The 16539-nt window shown below is 45.0% G+C and overlaps 1 protein-coding gene across 9 annotated transcripts in view; it reads left to right on the top strand.

Annotated features, from left to right (window-relative positions):
• DPYS (dihydropyrimidinase) overlaps positions 1–16539 on the top strand; it is a 111753-nt gene that overhangs the window by 72608 nt on the left and 22606 nt on the right. For 3 of the 9 annotated variants that reach the window (XM_051844755.3, XM_051844758.3, XM_051844757.3), the window contains exons 8-9: positions 951–1158; positions 13771–13901. In XM_051844755.3, coding sequence (XP_051700715.2) covers positions 951–1158; positions 13771–13881 — 319 coding nt within the window. In that variant the 3' untranslated portion in view covers positions 13882–13901. Of the gene's footprint in view, positions 1–950; positions 1159–13770; positions 13912–14036; positions 16342–16539 lie in introns of those variants that run through there. The other 6 variants (XM_051844751.3, XM_051844752.3, XM_051844750.3 and 3 more) reach the window with 6 other exon arrangements.

Raw genomic sequence — 16539 nt, 5'->3', positions numbered from 1 at the left:
ATTATTATTATTTTTTTTTGACAGGCAGAGTTAGACAGTGAGAGAGAGAGACAGAGAGAAAGGTCTTCCTTCCATTGGTTCACCCCCCCAAATAGCCACCATGGCCGGTGCTGCACTGATCCGAAGTCAGGAGCCAGGTGCTTCCTCCTGGTCTCCCATGTAGGGCCCAAGCACTTGGGCCATCCTCCACTGCCTTCCCCAGGCCATAGCAGAGAGCTGGACTGGAAGAGGAGCAACTGGGACAGAATCCGGTGCCCCAACCAGGACTAGAACCCGGGGTGCTGGCACCGCAGGCGGAGTATTAGCCAAATAAGCTGCGGCACTGGCCAAGAGATTGTATTATAACAATTGCGCTCATATTTTCTGCTTTGCCCCAGACAAGGGGAACTATTCAAGATGCACTTTCTCTTGATAACTACCAGGTGTAACTTGAGAACTATCCAGTGATGACTGTTTCTGGGAAGGCAGGGGCAAGAATGGGATTTGGGAAGAGAGGGTTAGAGGAAATCTCACTGCAGCTGGAAAAAGTTGAAGTCTTGTGGCTGGATGCTAGGTCAGTGTGTTCATCAGATTCACCTGTTTAGAAAGTTTCATAATTTAAATGTAAAAACAATATGTTGTTCTTTAATGTGTAAATAAAAATTAATTTGGAAATCCAAACATGAAAGACGATGCCTTTTCCCCATTTGCTCCTTCCTCATTAATCAGCTTAAAGAGTGATCACTTGGGTTTTTCCGTCAGAAAATAGAATTACTGTGTAATGAAATGTTAATGCAGTGTTCTATTCTTGAAGTCACTTGCTACAGTGATGAAGCTATGGCCTAATAGACTTGCTAAATTTTCTTCTAAGTCATTCCTTTTTGAATATTTTATATTCATCAAGTGAGCAGATGATGACCCGGGATTTTTTTTTTTTTTTTTTTTTTTTTTTTTTGTCTTTACAAACACAGAACCATCTCAGCAAAAACTCATCATCAAGCTGTCAACTTCAACATCTTCGAGGGCATGGTTTGCCATGGCGTGCCGCTTGTGACTATTTCAAGAGGCAAAGTGGTGTACGAAGCTGGAGTCTTCAACATCGCGGCAGGAGATGGGAAGTTTATTCCTCGCAAGCCCTTTGCAGAATATATTTACAAACGAATCAAGCAGAGAGACCAGGTGAGTCATACCGTGGTGGGCTGTCACCATGATCTGTACCGTCACCCACTGCTTGATGTCTGGCTGGTGCTGGTGGCGGTCAGTCATATACACATGGATGTGTATTTAGTATACTTAGTATATTCCTGGATGTCAACAATAATATGTGAAAAGTTACAGGCAGGTGCAAATTTTCAGCGAACTCACTGGGGGGATGTATTTCCCTTTACAGAAGGGTGTGTCTATCCAGGGTTTCCTCCAGGTAAGGCCTTGGGCACGTTTTGGCAGTTGTGTCTGAGAGGGGGACATTCAGATGGATAAGGCAGACAGGTTTTATTAGGGAAACACCTGTGAGAGGAAATGCAATGCAAGGGAGCCAGGAAAGGCTGGGAGTCTTGAAAGATGATTCAGGTCTGACCCAGAGGGAAAAGCAAATGGGGCAGGAGCATTGCAATGCCGCCACACCATCTAAGAGCGTCAGCAAGGCCTCCAGGAGCCCTCGAGCCAAATCCTGGGTCTCCCAGCTGCAGGCAGCACCCATTTCACTGGCTGTGAGCCCCCGTGGGGGGTGGAGGTTGAGGGGACGAGGAGGAGGCATGACTGCAATGCGAGCCATGATGGAGTTTAGAACTCAGCCTCTACCCCTGATAGAATTGAGTCCTCTGTTGTTGAAGTTCTGCAGATCCCGTTCTGACCAGACCATGTGGTGGTTGGGGTCAGGCAGATCCATGTATGCGTTTCACCTTGCCTTTCCACCTCCTAACTGGTGATCAGGAACAACTGCTGCTATCATTTTTAGGCCTCTCCTCCATCGGAAAATGAAAACATTTCCTCTCTAACAAATTGTGACACTCAAGTAAGACTTTTTTGCTTTAAATGTAAGCACATAGTAGAAGGTTGATGAGCATTAGTCCTCCCTCTTCGCTTACCCTTTCAAAGGCTCCAGTCTTTTTAATAATTGTATGTTATAAGAGGTATCTGCTTTTATTATATCTTGAGCTTTCATACTTATTTTACACAGTTTTTTTTTCTTTATTTAAAGGCAGAGTTAAAGAAAGAGGGAGAGACAGAGAGATCTTTCATCCACTGGTTCACTCCTCGAATGGCTACAACAGCTGGGGCTGGGCCAGGTAGAAGCCAAGAGCCTGGAACTCCATCTGGCTCTCCCACATGGGCACAGGAGCCCAAACTCTTGGATCATCTGCTGCTGCCTTCCCAGGCACGTTAGCAGGAAGCTGGATCAGAAGTGGAGCAGCTGGGACTCCAACCAGTGCATGGCATTACAAGCGGTGACTTGGCCAGCTGTGCCCGTACACTAACATTGGAAAATTTCAGATTTATCAAGATATATACGTCTGGATTTGGGATGCCCCGAATCCCACATAGCTGGGACAGGCTAGGGCCAGACGGCAGGGCCTGGAGAGAAGTTCTCTGCTTTTCTCCCAGCAGGCTTCACTCATCTGTGTTCCAAGCCTGGCCAGGTAGACTTTGCAACCCTTGGAAAGCTTTCTTTTTTCCAGTTTTCAAGCATACATTTTCTTTTTCAAAGTTCTCTGGCTTTTTTTTTTTTTTTGATTCATTTTGTTTAGATCTTGTAGTCTCTTTGATTTCTCCTCTAATGTGTTGTGAAAATTTTTTAACTCGTGGATATTCGGAATCCATTACACAAGATTCCGTTTTTTTAACACTTGCTAAGGTTTTGATTGCATAAACAAATGCTCTAAGATGCTATGAATTCTCAAGAAGATGTTACAATTCTTTATATACTGCACTTCAGTAATAGCAGCTGATGTTTAAAGTCAAAGTTCATTTTGCCATGGGGTTAATTTATAAATGTTGATAGTGACAGTGACAAGAGTCCCAGGTGTTTCTGGACACGTGTATGGTAAGCAATAGCAGCACTAACATTCAGTGACTGATCACTGCTCACAGAATGCGAGTCTCCTTGCTAAGATCTCTGTCACTGCAGCACCCTGTGGGAGAGAGGTGTTATTTCCCTCATTTAAAAGATTAGGGAACTGGGGCTGGCGCCATGGCGCAGTAGGTTAATCATCCACCTGTGGTGCTGGCATGGGTGCTGGTTCTAGTCCCGGCTGCTCCTCTTCCAGTCCAGCTCTCTGCTGTGGCTTGGGATAGCAGTGGAAGATGGCCCAAGTCCTTGGGCCCCTGCACCCAAGCAGGAGACCAGGAAGAAGCTCCTGGCTCCTGGCTTCAGATCAGCCCAGCTCTGGCCGTTGTGGTCATTTGGGGAGTGAACCAGCGGAAGGAAGACCTTTTTGTCTGTCTCTTCTCACTGTCTGTAACTCTACCTCTCAAATAAATAAATAAAATCTTAATAAATAAGTAAATGATTAGGGAACTAAAGCTTTAAAGGATTAAACATCTTGCCTAAGTCACATAGCTAATATATGGCAGATCCAGAACATAAACCCTGGTTATCTGACTGCAAAATATTTCATCAATAAACTATATGTACTGTAAACTATAGAGGCTGAGTTAAATGAGGTAATGAGAGGTTTAGGTTTGGAAAAGAATCTCCCAAAAATTACATTTGGGACCAGCGTTGTAGTGTAGATGGCAAAGCTGCCATCTGCAACACCAGCATCCCATATGTGCTCCAGTTCAAGCCCCAGCTGCTCCACTTCTGATCCAGCTCCCTGCTGATGTGCCTGGGAAAGCAGTAGAAGATGGCCCAAGTGTTTGTGCCCTTGCCACCTACATGGGGGACCCGGATGAAGCTCCTGGCTCCTGGCTGTGGCTGTGGCTGTGGCCTGGTCCAGCACTAGCTGTTTTGGCCATCTGGGAAGTGAAGTAGCAGATAGAAGATCTCTCTGTCTCTCTGACTTTCAAGTAAATAAATAAATCCTTAAAAAAAACTAATCTGAATTAGAGGCATAGTAGTAATAGATGGATGGAACAGAGGGTGAGTTTAGGAATTGCTACAAGGTAGACTCAGTAGAACTCGGGAACAGATAATGTGATGCTTATGGTAGGCCCAAGGCCAAGCTACCGTGGGTAATCAGTTCCAGTTACTCACCTGCAGGGGTGCTAGATTAATATGGAACACTTGGCAGACTGTACTGTTTTTTGTCTTTTTATTATAAAATATTTCACAAAATATATAAAAGTACAAAGAATTCAATGAGCACACAGAATTGACAAATTTTAATATTTTATCATATTCATTTCTCATGTAAAAATTATATGTATATATATATACACACATACATACTGTTTTTTAAAGCACATAACATGGAATTCATGGCAAAAACCATAAAATGAACAAATAAGGGTATATTATTTTGTAAGAGTATAATTCAGTGATGATAAGATTTTATATACTTAATGATATTGCATCTAAACTTTTTTATTATATGTATAAACTTCCATATATAATAAGAGAAAACATGATATTTGTCTTTTTTTGTCTGACTTTTTTTACTTAGCATAACGATCTCCCATTCCATCCGTTTTGTTGCAGATGTCAGGATTCCATTCTTTATTGTGGCCGAGTAATATTATGTACAAATACTGCACATTCTTCATTCAGACATCCACTGATGGGTATCTAGGTGGATTCCTTATCTTTGCCGTTATGAATACTGCTGCAGTAAACGTGGAGTGCACATTTCTCTTTCATACCCTGACTTCATTTGCTTTGGATATAGTCCCATAAGTGGGATAGCTGGATCTATTTTTAGCTGAGGAATCACCATGCTGTTTTCCATAAGGCTATACTAATTTGCATTTCTATCAACAGTGTAACAGCATTTCCTTTTCTCCACAACTTTGCCAGCATTCACTCTATTTGGGGCAAATGATATTAAATGGGTGGCTTTGCCCTTGTCTTTCTCCTATAGGGAAAATTTGGGGAACAACAGAGTTCACCAACTGACTCCTTTCATCCATTATCCTTTACAAATTACATTGTATTTTATTGTCAGAATTAATTTCAACTTAATATTTTATGAGTTGACTATCAATTTTGGGAATTAATTTAGTTCCTTAGTATTTTCTTTTAATATCAACTTTTTAGGCACTCTAGCACAGTATTATTTTTGAAATAACGACAAGTAACAGTTATCATTGTTATCAGCGTGAGCACTTACTATCTGCCAGGGACTGTATTAGGCCATCTATACTCATTGTTTTATGTACTCCTCACCAGCCTTGTGGTAGATATTGTCACTCCCATTTTACAGAGTAGAAAGCTGAGTCTCAACAAAGTTAAGTAACTTTCTCTGGGCCAAGCAGTAAGTAAACATAACAGCCAAAATCTGTGCTAAAGTCTTTCTGATCTCTTTGTACCATGAGATCTCTGTAGAGATAAGAGAGGAAAATGGTCATGACACCTAAATCATGAAAATGCTTATTTTTAAAAAGTGATCAAAAAATCAAATGTGGAAAGTGAAATGAGGTTTGGGAATTATCTAGAGATGTTTCCAACCCATTAAGCAAAGATAATTTATAGAATAAAATAGATAAATAAAAAGAATAAAATAAAAATATCACACTCAAGAAAAGTTAACGGGAACTCTGGACTTTCAATTCACATGAGGTGATCAGAGCTCTTGCTTTGGTTGTCATTTTAAACACATTCCTCTGCGAGTGGGAATAAGAGTTTAAGGCATCAAGAATGGCCAGCAATGTTTTTCCTACTTCTCTGTTATCTTCCCAGAAAATGAATCAGTACCCATTCTGGATTCTCAAAGCACAGATCACAGAGTCACACTGGCATTCCCCAATTTAGCTTGTTCCTGCTGGAGTGTAATTCACCCAGGACAGCATTTTACTCTTTCCATGATGGCGTTTGCTACATGGCAGGCATTTTAAGTTAATAAATTGCCAGCAGGAGACCAAAGGCTATAGCTTCTGATTTACATAGAAAGACATTTTAAAAATTTACCCAAAAGATCACCCTCTGCCCCATCCCAATAGCTGGATTATCTGTGAGCTTCAATCTTGTCCATGATTTTATCACATAATAAAATTTGTCAGCAACTGCAGCTATCACGATTATTGGATGTTGTTAGGAATTTCAAAGGAAAGAAAAGACATTTTTATCCCATTAGACATTTTTGAGGAGTTTGTAATTAATTTATTTAAAAATTTAGGCAGCTGATCCTTAAGGAAAAGATTTTAAATCAGATGATGAGATATCACACTTTATTTGATAGATGTAATACAAAATAACTTATTCAACTTTGTATAAAACATCTCTTAAGGAAGAACGTTGGGGAAAAGGAAAGAAATAAAAGGGGAAAAAGGCAATAGCAACTCAGATGTTCAAGAGAATGCCGAAAGAGCAAAATTCCATATGATTAATTTCTTACTAAAAAATACACATAGCTCTTTAATTCAAATAGATTTACATTTATGTAATTTTTGTGTGTGTACAGTATTATAATTTCCACCAAAAATTGAAAAAATGGACATCCTTTAAGTTATTCTTTAAGTCATCTCTTTTTTTTCTTTTTCCAGTAATAAGCAATCCTTATTGCTTATTACTGTTGCATTTTATAAAGAAACAGGAATAGCATCGTGGAGTACCGTTTGGTTTCAGAATCCTGCTGCCAGAGCTTTTACTTTGGGTAGAATCTTTGACGTGATCAGCATAAATTGCCTTGAAGAAAAGATACAGTTGAGTGCAGAGTGGATCTTGTCCTTGCAATGGGTATTTTCCATCTCTCAACTAAGTATATCAATGTCTTTCTCAAGGTGGTAGTGCAGAGAAGGTAATTTGAGACATGTCATCAACTGCCATAGAGCCCCAATTTCCTCAGTTTGTTTGCTGGTAATAATAAAAGGTGACACGCAGTTGTATGCCACAGCTGGCTCCTTTGAGCTCACAAAAGGCACTTCTGTGCATCTCTGCTCAACTCCTTGTTCAGGGGTGTCACCTATGCAGCTTGTGGCCTGACCCAGCAGGAGTATTAGGCCAGGGATATCAATTAGGGTTTTAACAGAGGCGAGGAAAAGGGAGGGTACATCTGGCCGTTCCTATTTGCCAGCACATCACTGCACTAAGGACACATTCTAAATACTCTGTGTGCGCTTTATCTAATCATTCAACAATAGTCCAGTCAATGTGTATTGAACACCAATTATATGCTAAGAACAGCTTAATTCTTACAACAACCCTCAGGGGTAAATAGTGCTATTCCTAGTTTATAGATGAAGAAATCGAGGCTCCAGCCCAGACGTCACAGAGTTACTAAGTTGGAACTCAGACCCAGGTGTGCCTGCCTCAGAGTGACTCCTTTAACCTCTGTCACTGTAACACCTTATTCACAAAGCTTAATCTCTGCTCTCATACACAGCCACCGTCCACTGTCCTTGGCATATCACTACCCCTAGTCTCTCTTCAGCGCAGGGTTCATTTGCCCTTGGACTGGCAAACTTCACAAATGATCCTGTCCTGAAATAGGAGGGCCCCACTTTGTTGTGTTGTCCTGGAGAAACATCACAGGAGGTGTTCACAGGAGGCTAGTAGGAAGTTCTCAGGACACCCACATTTTCACTGTTGTCCATCACTTCTCTTGAACCCAGGGGCTGTTCATGTTTCAGTGGTTCACAGAGCCGGGGATCGGTCAGTTCTGTGTAAACTCCGCAGGCTGGAAATGGACTTCATTCTCAGAGAGTCACTGCTCACTTGAAGTATTTGTGGTCTGGTCAATGTTTGCTGCTCTATTTCTACGTTCTGTTGTCTTTACTGATATTTTAGTATCTCAGCCACCATGGGCAGCCTGGGGGTCTGAGGATTCTTCTCTAATTGTCTTGCTAGTCTCAGAAAATCTAGCATCTCCAGCCCTCCATTCTCTGCAAACAATGCAGCTCAATTTTCTATCAACTTATTACCTCTTCTTTCCCCGATCAGCTACCAAAACAGCATTTCTGCAATTATGAAAGTGTAATGATGATTATAATGAAATTGATTCATCGTACAGCATGTGACATTATTCTCACTTTGCCTTTCTATTAACTCATCACAATGTCAGACATTGTTAGATGCCATGAACTCAAATTGAACTCTTCATCTACTGAAGTGAAGCATCAGTGTCCTGTGAGCTGAGGCATATTTAGAACAGGACTTAGAAGACACTTAGAATAGGACGTGGAACAGTCACTCACATAATTTTGCCCTTGGGCCATTTTGTTAGGATGTGAGACCCTCAAGATGGGAGGAATTGCTGTCCTAGTGTGATCACTAAATGCTGACCAGCATGTAATGGGGCGGGGGGTGGGGGGGGTGGGGGGAGATACTGTAACTCCATCAGCCTCCTAGAGGAGTGTCCTTAGGATGTTAGTCTCTTGAGATGCTTCTTAAGAAAGTTGTCAAATAATTTTAGTGAGTTACCCTCAGATGACTCAATTGTCCAGTATCATTTAAGAAGTTCCAAAAGTCCTCCAGTCAAGGAATCTTCATTTAACACACATCTGCTGGGCATTAGGCATGCGTCTAGGTGCTGGAGACTCGGGCATCTCTGATCTCACAGAGCTGACATGCAGTCACATACCACATCACAATGTTTTAGACAATGATGGGTCACATGGCCCACATGGTCCCATGCAATTATATCGTCTAGCAACACTGTACACATCTTAGCTTGTACATATGCACTTTACTGTTTGTACAATGATGAGCTCACCTCGCAATGTATTTCTCAGAACATAACCTTGATCTTAACTGACATACAACTGTACTTGTTTCCACTGTGGTTCATGGATCTTAAGTTCTAGTTACATATATTTTAAAGATTTATTTATTTATCAGAAAGTCAGAGTTACAGAGGGAGAGGGAGAGACAGAGATCTTCCATCCACTCTTCACTCCCCAGATGGCCACAACAGTCAGCACTAGGTCAGGCTGAAGTCAGGAGCTTCTACTGGGTCTCCCACATGAGTGGCAGGGGCCCAGATGCATGGGCCATCCTCTGCTGCTTTTTGCAGGCCATCAGCTGGGAGCAGGATCGGAAGCGGAGCAGCTGGACTTGAAACAGGGCCCATATGGGATGTAGGCAGTGGTTTTGTCTGCTATGCCACAACGCTGGCCCCTCTAGTTATATTTCAGACACGTTTTTGCCTCTCTCTGCTGAGGTCAGTTAGCCACATGGACAGGGAAATCAGGATATTGGGAAAGACAAAGGTGGGAGATAAAATTAGGCATCATAGCACGTAGATTTAAAGTCATAAATTTGAGACCACAAAAGAGAGTGTGCTAGAGAGGAAAGAGGGCTTAAGGCGGAGCTCTGGGCCTAGCACCCTCAGGTGGAGGAGAGGAGAGAGCAGCAAATGAGTCTGAGAAGGCAGCCCAGTAAGGCAGGAGGCCAGTGAGGAGAGCAGGGACTGCTAGACGGCAGGGGAAGAAACCTGCTCACTTTGTTCAATGCAGAACACTTTGATTCTATTCGTTTGGCAGAGAAATTAGAGAAAGAGCGATGGTTATTTTGTCCAGCACAGAACATTTCAATTCTTGCTTATTTGTTTGAGAGATAGAGACACAAACGAGAGATAGACAGAAAGAGAGCTCTCATCTGCGGGTTGACCCAACAAATGCTCCTGACTTCTGGGATTGAGCCAGGCTGAAGCTGGGTGCTGGGAAGTCAGAGCTTAAGCTGAGGCTCCCACGTCAGTGGCAGGGCCCCTGCAACTTGAGCCATCACCTGCTGCCTCCCAGGATGTGCGTTAGCAGAAGGCTGGGGCAGAAGCAGAATCCGAGCATCAGCGTTGAGTTCAGTAGGGTGAACACCATGTGTGACGCTGCACCCTGTACTGGAGTGCTGGCTTCAATCCTGACTCCCCCACTTCCAACCCCTGGGAGTGCAGCAGAAGATGCACCAAATGCCTGGGCCCCTGCCACCCATGTGGGATACCTGGATGGAATTCCTGGCTCTTGGCTTCAGGCCAGGCCTAGACCTGGCTCTTTGAGGTCATTTGGAAGGAGGACCAGGGATGGAAGTTCCATCTATCTATCTATCTATCTATCTATCTATCTATCTATCTATCGATCTAGGTATCTATCTATCTATGTGTGTGTGTCTCCATGTCTCCCTATCATTCTGCCTCCCAAATGAAAAATAGATCTTCAAAAAAAAAACAAGCAGAGGCCAGCTCCGTGGCTCAATAGGCTAATCCTCTGCCTGCAGCACTGGCACACCAGGTTCTAGTCCCGGTCGGGGCACCGGATTCTGTCCCGGTTGCCCCTCTTCCAGGCCAGCTCTCTGCTGTGGCCCGGGAGTGCAGTGGAGGATGGCCCAAGTGCTTGGGCCCTGCACCTGCATGGGAGACCGGGAAAAGCACCTGGACGCAGCGGCGACTCGGGGGTGAACCAAGACACATTTACCATTGCCACTGGAGAGAAGGAACATGGCTAATTTTCCTAAAAGAATTGTAGGTTAAGGGGCTGGCGCTGTAGCTCACTTGGTTAATCCTCCACCTGAGGCGCCGGTATCCCATATGGGCACCAGGTTCTAGGCCCAGTTGCTCTTCTTCCAGTCCAGCTCTCTGCCGTGGCCCGGGAGGGCAGAGGAGGATGGCCCAGGTGCTTGGGCCCTGCACCCCATGGGAGACCAGGAGGAGGCACTTAGCTCTTGGCTTCGGATCGGCGCAGGGCACCAGCCATGGCGGCCTTTGGGGGGTGAACCAACGGCAAAGGAAGACCTTTATCTCTGTCTCTCTCTCTCTCTTACTGTCTAACTCTGCCTGTCAAATAAAAAATAAAAAAATAAAAAAAAAAGAATTGTAGGTTAAATTTACTTAGAAAGCAAACGTGCACCTGAACTTCTGAATAATGTCAGTGATGGTTTCAGATTGTGCAGACACAGTGTCATTGCTTTTCCATTTTGTCACAGCATCTATTGGGCTTCTAAATATACATAGCATACAATGCCAAGGGCATGAGACGGTGCAACGAGGGAGAGATGTGAGTCCAGCTGTTCCAGAGCTTATGTAACTTTTAAGGATAAGAAAATATTACAAGATTCCAAGTTAGAACTTGAATTACCTTTGAGTCTTGTCAAGTCATCTACCAAAAAGAACCATCATGATGTGTGGGATAGCAAAAGGCCCCTGAAAGCAGGTGGTTCATTTTGACATGGCCCTTGGGCTAATGTCCTGAGGTCGTTCTGGAAGGAAACCAGACCCTGCCCACCCAGAACCTCAAGCACAGATAACGAGTGAGACTGTGTGCAGATTAGACGCAGTGGTCAGGGCTTGGATGTGAGATGGTCAGCGGCACAGCAGTAACCACCCAGACCACTCGGTGGCATGGCTGGCGCAGTGAGTGAGCAGCCAGTGAGCAGTTGTTAGGCACTGGGGGACCTGAGAGCTGTCCCAGAAAGGCAGCCAGCCAAGAGAAAGCCCAGCCTGGAGAACAGCTCCATGGTGAAATGCAACAAAGGCGATGTGAGGCCAACCGGAAAAAGAGGAGAGAAACCTTGGGTAGGGACCTCCCACTCTCCCCGCCCCCACATCTACTGGACTCTGGTTCTGGAGAAACAGCAGTACAGCGGCTCTCTGTGTGCTGGGGAGACAGTGGTGTGGCAGCCTCCCAAGCCGATGATGACGGGGGCAGAGGCAGAAAAGGCAGAGAGGAGAGGGCCACACCCCAGCCCGGGCAAAGGCAGGGCTGACACGAGAAAGGATTCTGATTTGCCTGGTTTGAGCCATGCACTCTCCCAGGGCGTTAAGCTGGGGCAGTGGCAGGGACTCCCTGAGCGACCGATCAGCTTGTCCCTGTAGCAGGAGCTGGAGGTCTGGGCTGTGCAGCCCTGCTGGAGTCACTGGTGCCACCATCAGTTCCCAAGAAGGAGTCCAGAACTGACTGAAAAAGGGACACCTGGAAACCACAAGTAGGAAAGATTCAAAGGAACAGTTGTAGCAGGAGGGAGACATGGTGGGAGCCGAGTGGGGACACATGGCACAGGGGCAGGTGACGCAAATAGCTGCCCTCTTAAGCCACTTTCTCAGCAGTGCCAGGCTGTGGAAAAAGCTGATGATTGAGCTGAAATAGGCCACTGGTTTTGCTGAGTGTGAACTTCAAGAGAGAGCCACAGGCAGGCTCCTTTAAGTGATGAGCAAGAAGGGGGCAAAGGAAGGTGGGAATAAACCTTGGTTCTTTGGCACAGCCCTGGGTTTCCCTGCTCATTGTGTTAGGTGCCCTTTACCCTGCCTTGGTTGCTATATCACACGGCCACCCTGGGCTTCCGAGGAGCACCCCGTGGTCTGGCTGGGAAAGTCTAGCCTGGTCTGGAAGGGAGGGTGTGGCCAGAGAGTGGGGCCTGCGGGAGCGGAAGGATTCAGATGTGGGTTGACTGGCAGGGAGGAAGGCTGGGCCCTCATTTCCTGGTGTCTGTGTTCCTAGGGTGAGGAGCACAGGAGAGGGAGGGGATGGAGGGGAGGAAGGCCCAGGAGAGCCTTGGCAGGTGCTCAAAGGGGCAGAGGCCTGGCAAAGCGAGGCCTCCTTTCCAGGGGGCTTGGTGTGCCTTCTGGGGGCTGTGTGTGCTCAGCACGTGTCTGCCGAAGGAGGGATGCCAAGGCCTTGTCTCTGGAAGTTCCCAAACACTGGGAGATGGGTGTTGTTCTCCGCATTTCATGGGCGAGGATGTGGGCTCGGAGGCATTCATTCACTTGTCAGTTCCCCATAGCTAGTAAATGGCAGAGGGAGAATTCAAGGTTAGATCTGTCTTATTCTGAAGGCCTCATTGTTGACCACAGCAGCATATTAGTTTTGGTCGTTACAATGAGACCTGTGGTGATGTGTGTGCGTGTGTGTGTGTTTGTGTTTGTGTGTGTGTGTGTATGAATTACGCGAGTATATATTTATTTACCAGGATCTTATTATACACTATGCCTTCATCATTTCAACAATCAGTCCTCAGCGCCAGCCTAGAGAGCAGGTGCTGTTACTGTTCCCAGTTGACAACTCAGGTGCCTGAAGCACAGAGTGGAGAAACTTGCCTGGGAGATCTGAGCCCAGAGCCAGTGTTCTTAACCACTGCAGTGTACTGCCCCTGGACTGGTCAGTGTGGCCGTGCACATGTCTACCAACAGTGTGATGGGGCGAATTCCCTTGTTTACGGCATCAGAAGTTCAGAACTCTGTGTGAGCACGGGGATAACTGTAGCCAAGTTCAGCGAAGGGATCTACTGCCTAGTTGGGCACTGGAGAGGTGAGATTCTGCAGCAGCCCTGTTAGACACAGAAGCCATCCGGAAAGTGAAAACACACACCACACACCCCCGCCACTCACGCTGCTACAATCGGAAGCAAAATGCTGAGTCCTAGAGGCACAACAAAGCAGTCTGGGAACACAGCTGGACTGCAACTGGAAGAAAAAGTAGGACAGTGGCAAGGTTGTAGGACATGGGTACGGGGCTCAGGGTGGTGAGGATATGGCGGAGACCCCAGTGAACGTGTTTCCAAGCCTTCATCCGATGCAGATGAATGCTGACAAAGAGGGGGCAGCCGGGGCCCCAAGGTTGCCAGGAATTTTAGCGAAAGAGCAAAGGGGTCGGGACGCACGATAAATTCACATTCCTTTTTTGCTCTCACACTTCATAAAAGGAGCTGCTCTTAGCTTTCAGTTCAAGAATGCAGTGAATCACAAGAGAGAAAAATCCAATGTTGTGTTTCAGACTTGCACACCTACCCCAGTGGAGCGTGCACCCTATAGAGGAGAAGTGATTTCATTGGAATCCAGAGGAATGAAAGAAGACTCCGTGGCTGGGACCAGGAAAGAGGCCTAGGCCTGAGCTGGGTGCTGTTGGTAAGAGAGGGTGAGCACAGGAAGAACTCCTGCATGACAGCGTGTGGTTAGCATGTCCCTCCCTCCCTCCCTCCCTCCCTCCCATTCTCTCTCTCTCTCCCTCCCTCTCTCTCTCTGTCTCTCTCGCCTTTGAAGAGTCCAAGATGAAAGGCTTCAAAGTGATGTAAGAATCAAGGACAGCTGAGCCAAGGGAAGACTGATAAAAACCTGTTGACGCAGAACTTTGGGATGAGCCTTCCAGATGGAAGGAGGCCTTGGGCTGGCGACAGACTCATTCTCTGGGGTAGGAGGAAACATTTATCAGAGTCCTGGAGAATCAACTATGAGCCAGAAGCAGTGGGCTGGTGACTCAACAGTGAGGTCTGTTTCTATACTACTAAAAACGGGGGTTCAATTTCATGCTCAAACGTTATACACTGATTGGAACTTCATCTGGAAAAAAATGAATTTTCAGATTATAAATGCAACCATATTCCAGAACTTAGAATGAATAAAAAATGAATCAAATATTTCTTTGGATAAACAAGAAAATTATTTGATAGTATTTGATATACTTTATTTCATACTTTTTTGGAAGTAATATAGATAAGGTGATTTTTACAAAATATTTGAGTACTTCATTAATTTCCTCTCAGTCTTTTTACATGTGAGGTTTTTTAAGTTTTTAAAAATTTTCTTTTTTGGGACCGGCGCTGTGGCATAATGGGTTAATCCTCTGCCTGCGGCGCCAGCATCTCATATGGGCACCTTGGTTCTAATCCCTGCTGCTCCTCTTCCAATCCAGCTCTCTGCTATGGCCTGAGAAAGCAGTAGAAGATGGCTCAAGTGCTTGGGCCCCTGCACCCACATGGGAGTCCCAGAAGAATCTCCTGGCTCCTGGCTTCAGATTGGCCCAGTTCCAGCCATTGGGCCATTTGGGGAAAGACCCAGTGGGTGGAAAACCTCTCTATCTCCTTCTCACTGTCTGTAAGTCTACCTGTCAAATAATAAATAGGTATCTTTTTTTTTCTTTTTTCTTTTATTTGAAAGAGAGAGAGGGATATCTTCCATCTGTTGGTTCATTCTCCAAATGCCCGTAACAGCCTGGGCTAGACCAGATTGGAGCCAGGAGCTGAGAACGCAATCTGGGTGTCCCACATTTGTGGCAAGGAGCTGATTACTTGAACCAGCATTTACTGTCTCCCAGTGTGCACATTAGCAGGAAGCTAGAACCAGAAGTGGAGCTGGAACTCAAACCCAGGCACTCCAGTATGAGTCGCTGGCCTCTCAGGTGGTATCTTAGCCATGTGCCAAATGCCCACCCCAAGTCCTTCCTTTTTGAAGCACCTCTTGCCATTATTGTCCATTTTCTTTTCTTCAGCTGTTTTCTGGTTCTGCTCTGCCAGATTCCTCGGGACAGCAGCTTTCCTGTGTGACTTTGGCATCTCTCTAACATTGCTTTCACTGACTTGATGATATCTACATGCTTGGCCAGTTTTGCAATTTGTGATATTTTTTCAGATGTTTCAACATGTGGCAGTCTGCAAAAGACATCAGAGGTTGACCTGATGGACCAGGATGGACATTGGTTAATTAGGGGAACTGTTGGAGAGAGGACAGCTTTATACACACTCAGGCTTTGCACGCTTGCAATTTTGGCAGCCTATGCTTCCCTGTGTAAATGCAAACTCTGTGGCTGCAGGGATTCGGGTAATGGATGCTGGAGTAACAGAGCCCGCGGTACCACCGCTCGTCCTCTCTTTCACTTTGGAATGTTGTCAATTTCTAACGAAGCTGTCAAGCCCAAAGTTTCAGCATTTTTTGTCATTTATAGATGATTGGAATTCTTCTTCCAATCCAGAAAGGTTTTGTTAAACCTTCAAGGGAGGATCAGCTGGAGAAAGAAATGCTGTTGAATGCTCTAACGTGTCATTAACGACATCTGTGAGGAGCAGGATTAGTGTTTACTGTGATTACAGCGTTTCTGGGAGGTTAGGCTTGAGTTCTGCTCGTCTTTGTGGGGGAGCGTGTTCCACCGAGTTCCTTTCATTCTCTTCAAAGGTAAAATCAGAGCAAAGGCCGCTGCTGTTCCCTTCGCAGTCGAATGGTGTGCACCCGTGGAGAAACAGGCCTTATTTCAAATCTCCAAGATCCTTTAGAAAAAAATAATCGCTCCAGGCCTCTTTGATTCTCTTTCAGAAGCAATTTCTGTCTTTCTCGCTGTGCCTTTGTTGCTGTGTAAGATTGAAGATATAAACGAATATTATTGTGATGGGAGGTTTGTGTGAAAATTCATTGATGATACTTCAGAATACCATCTCTGCTTGTACTAGATTTCTTACTTTGAATTTTTGAAAATCACTTTCTTGTTTAAAGTATTTTTAAGTGCCTACATTTGTTGAAGGACAGCACTGTGATTTTGCATTTGACTGTAATTAATAAACATTGAGATCTTCATTTTTATATCCTGCTACCCTAGTTACTGGGTCGCCTGATTAGTGGGATTCTGGGGAGTTGGTTTTGATTGGAGAGCATGATTTCTTGTGAGACATTTGCTTTGGCAACTCATGGAAATTAGCTCCTTGGGCAGACACCGTGTAAGCAGATTGAATGTTCAACCTTACAAGAAGTCCAAGGTCAGTTATTCAGCCACACCGCT

Source organism: Oryctolagus cuniculus, chromosome 6 (genome assembly GCF_051225735.1).
Source record: "Oryctolagus cuniculus isolate XC-2025 breed Fujian yellow rabbit chromosome 6, ASM5122573v1, whole genome shotgun sequence".
NCBI classification, from domain to species: Eukaryota; Metazoa; Chordata; class Mammalia; order Lagomorpha; family Leporidae; genus Oryctolagus; species Oryctolagus cuniculus.
The sequence above is the reverse complement of the archived record's forward strand: the minus strand, read 5'-3'. Positions and strand labels throughout refer to the sequence as shown.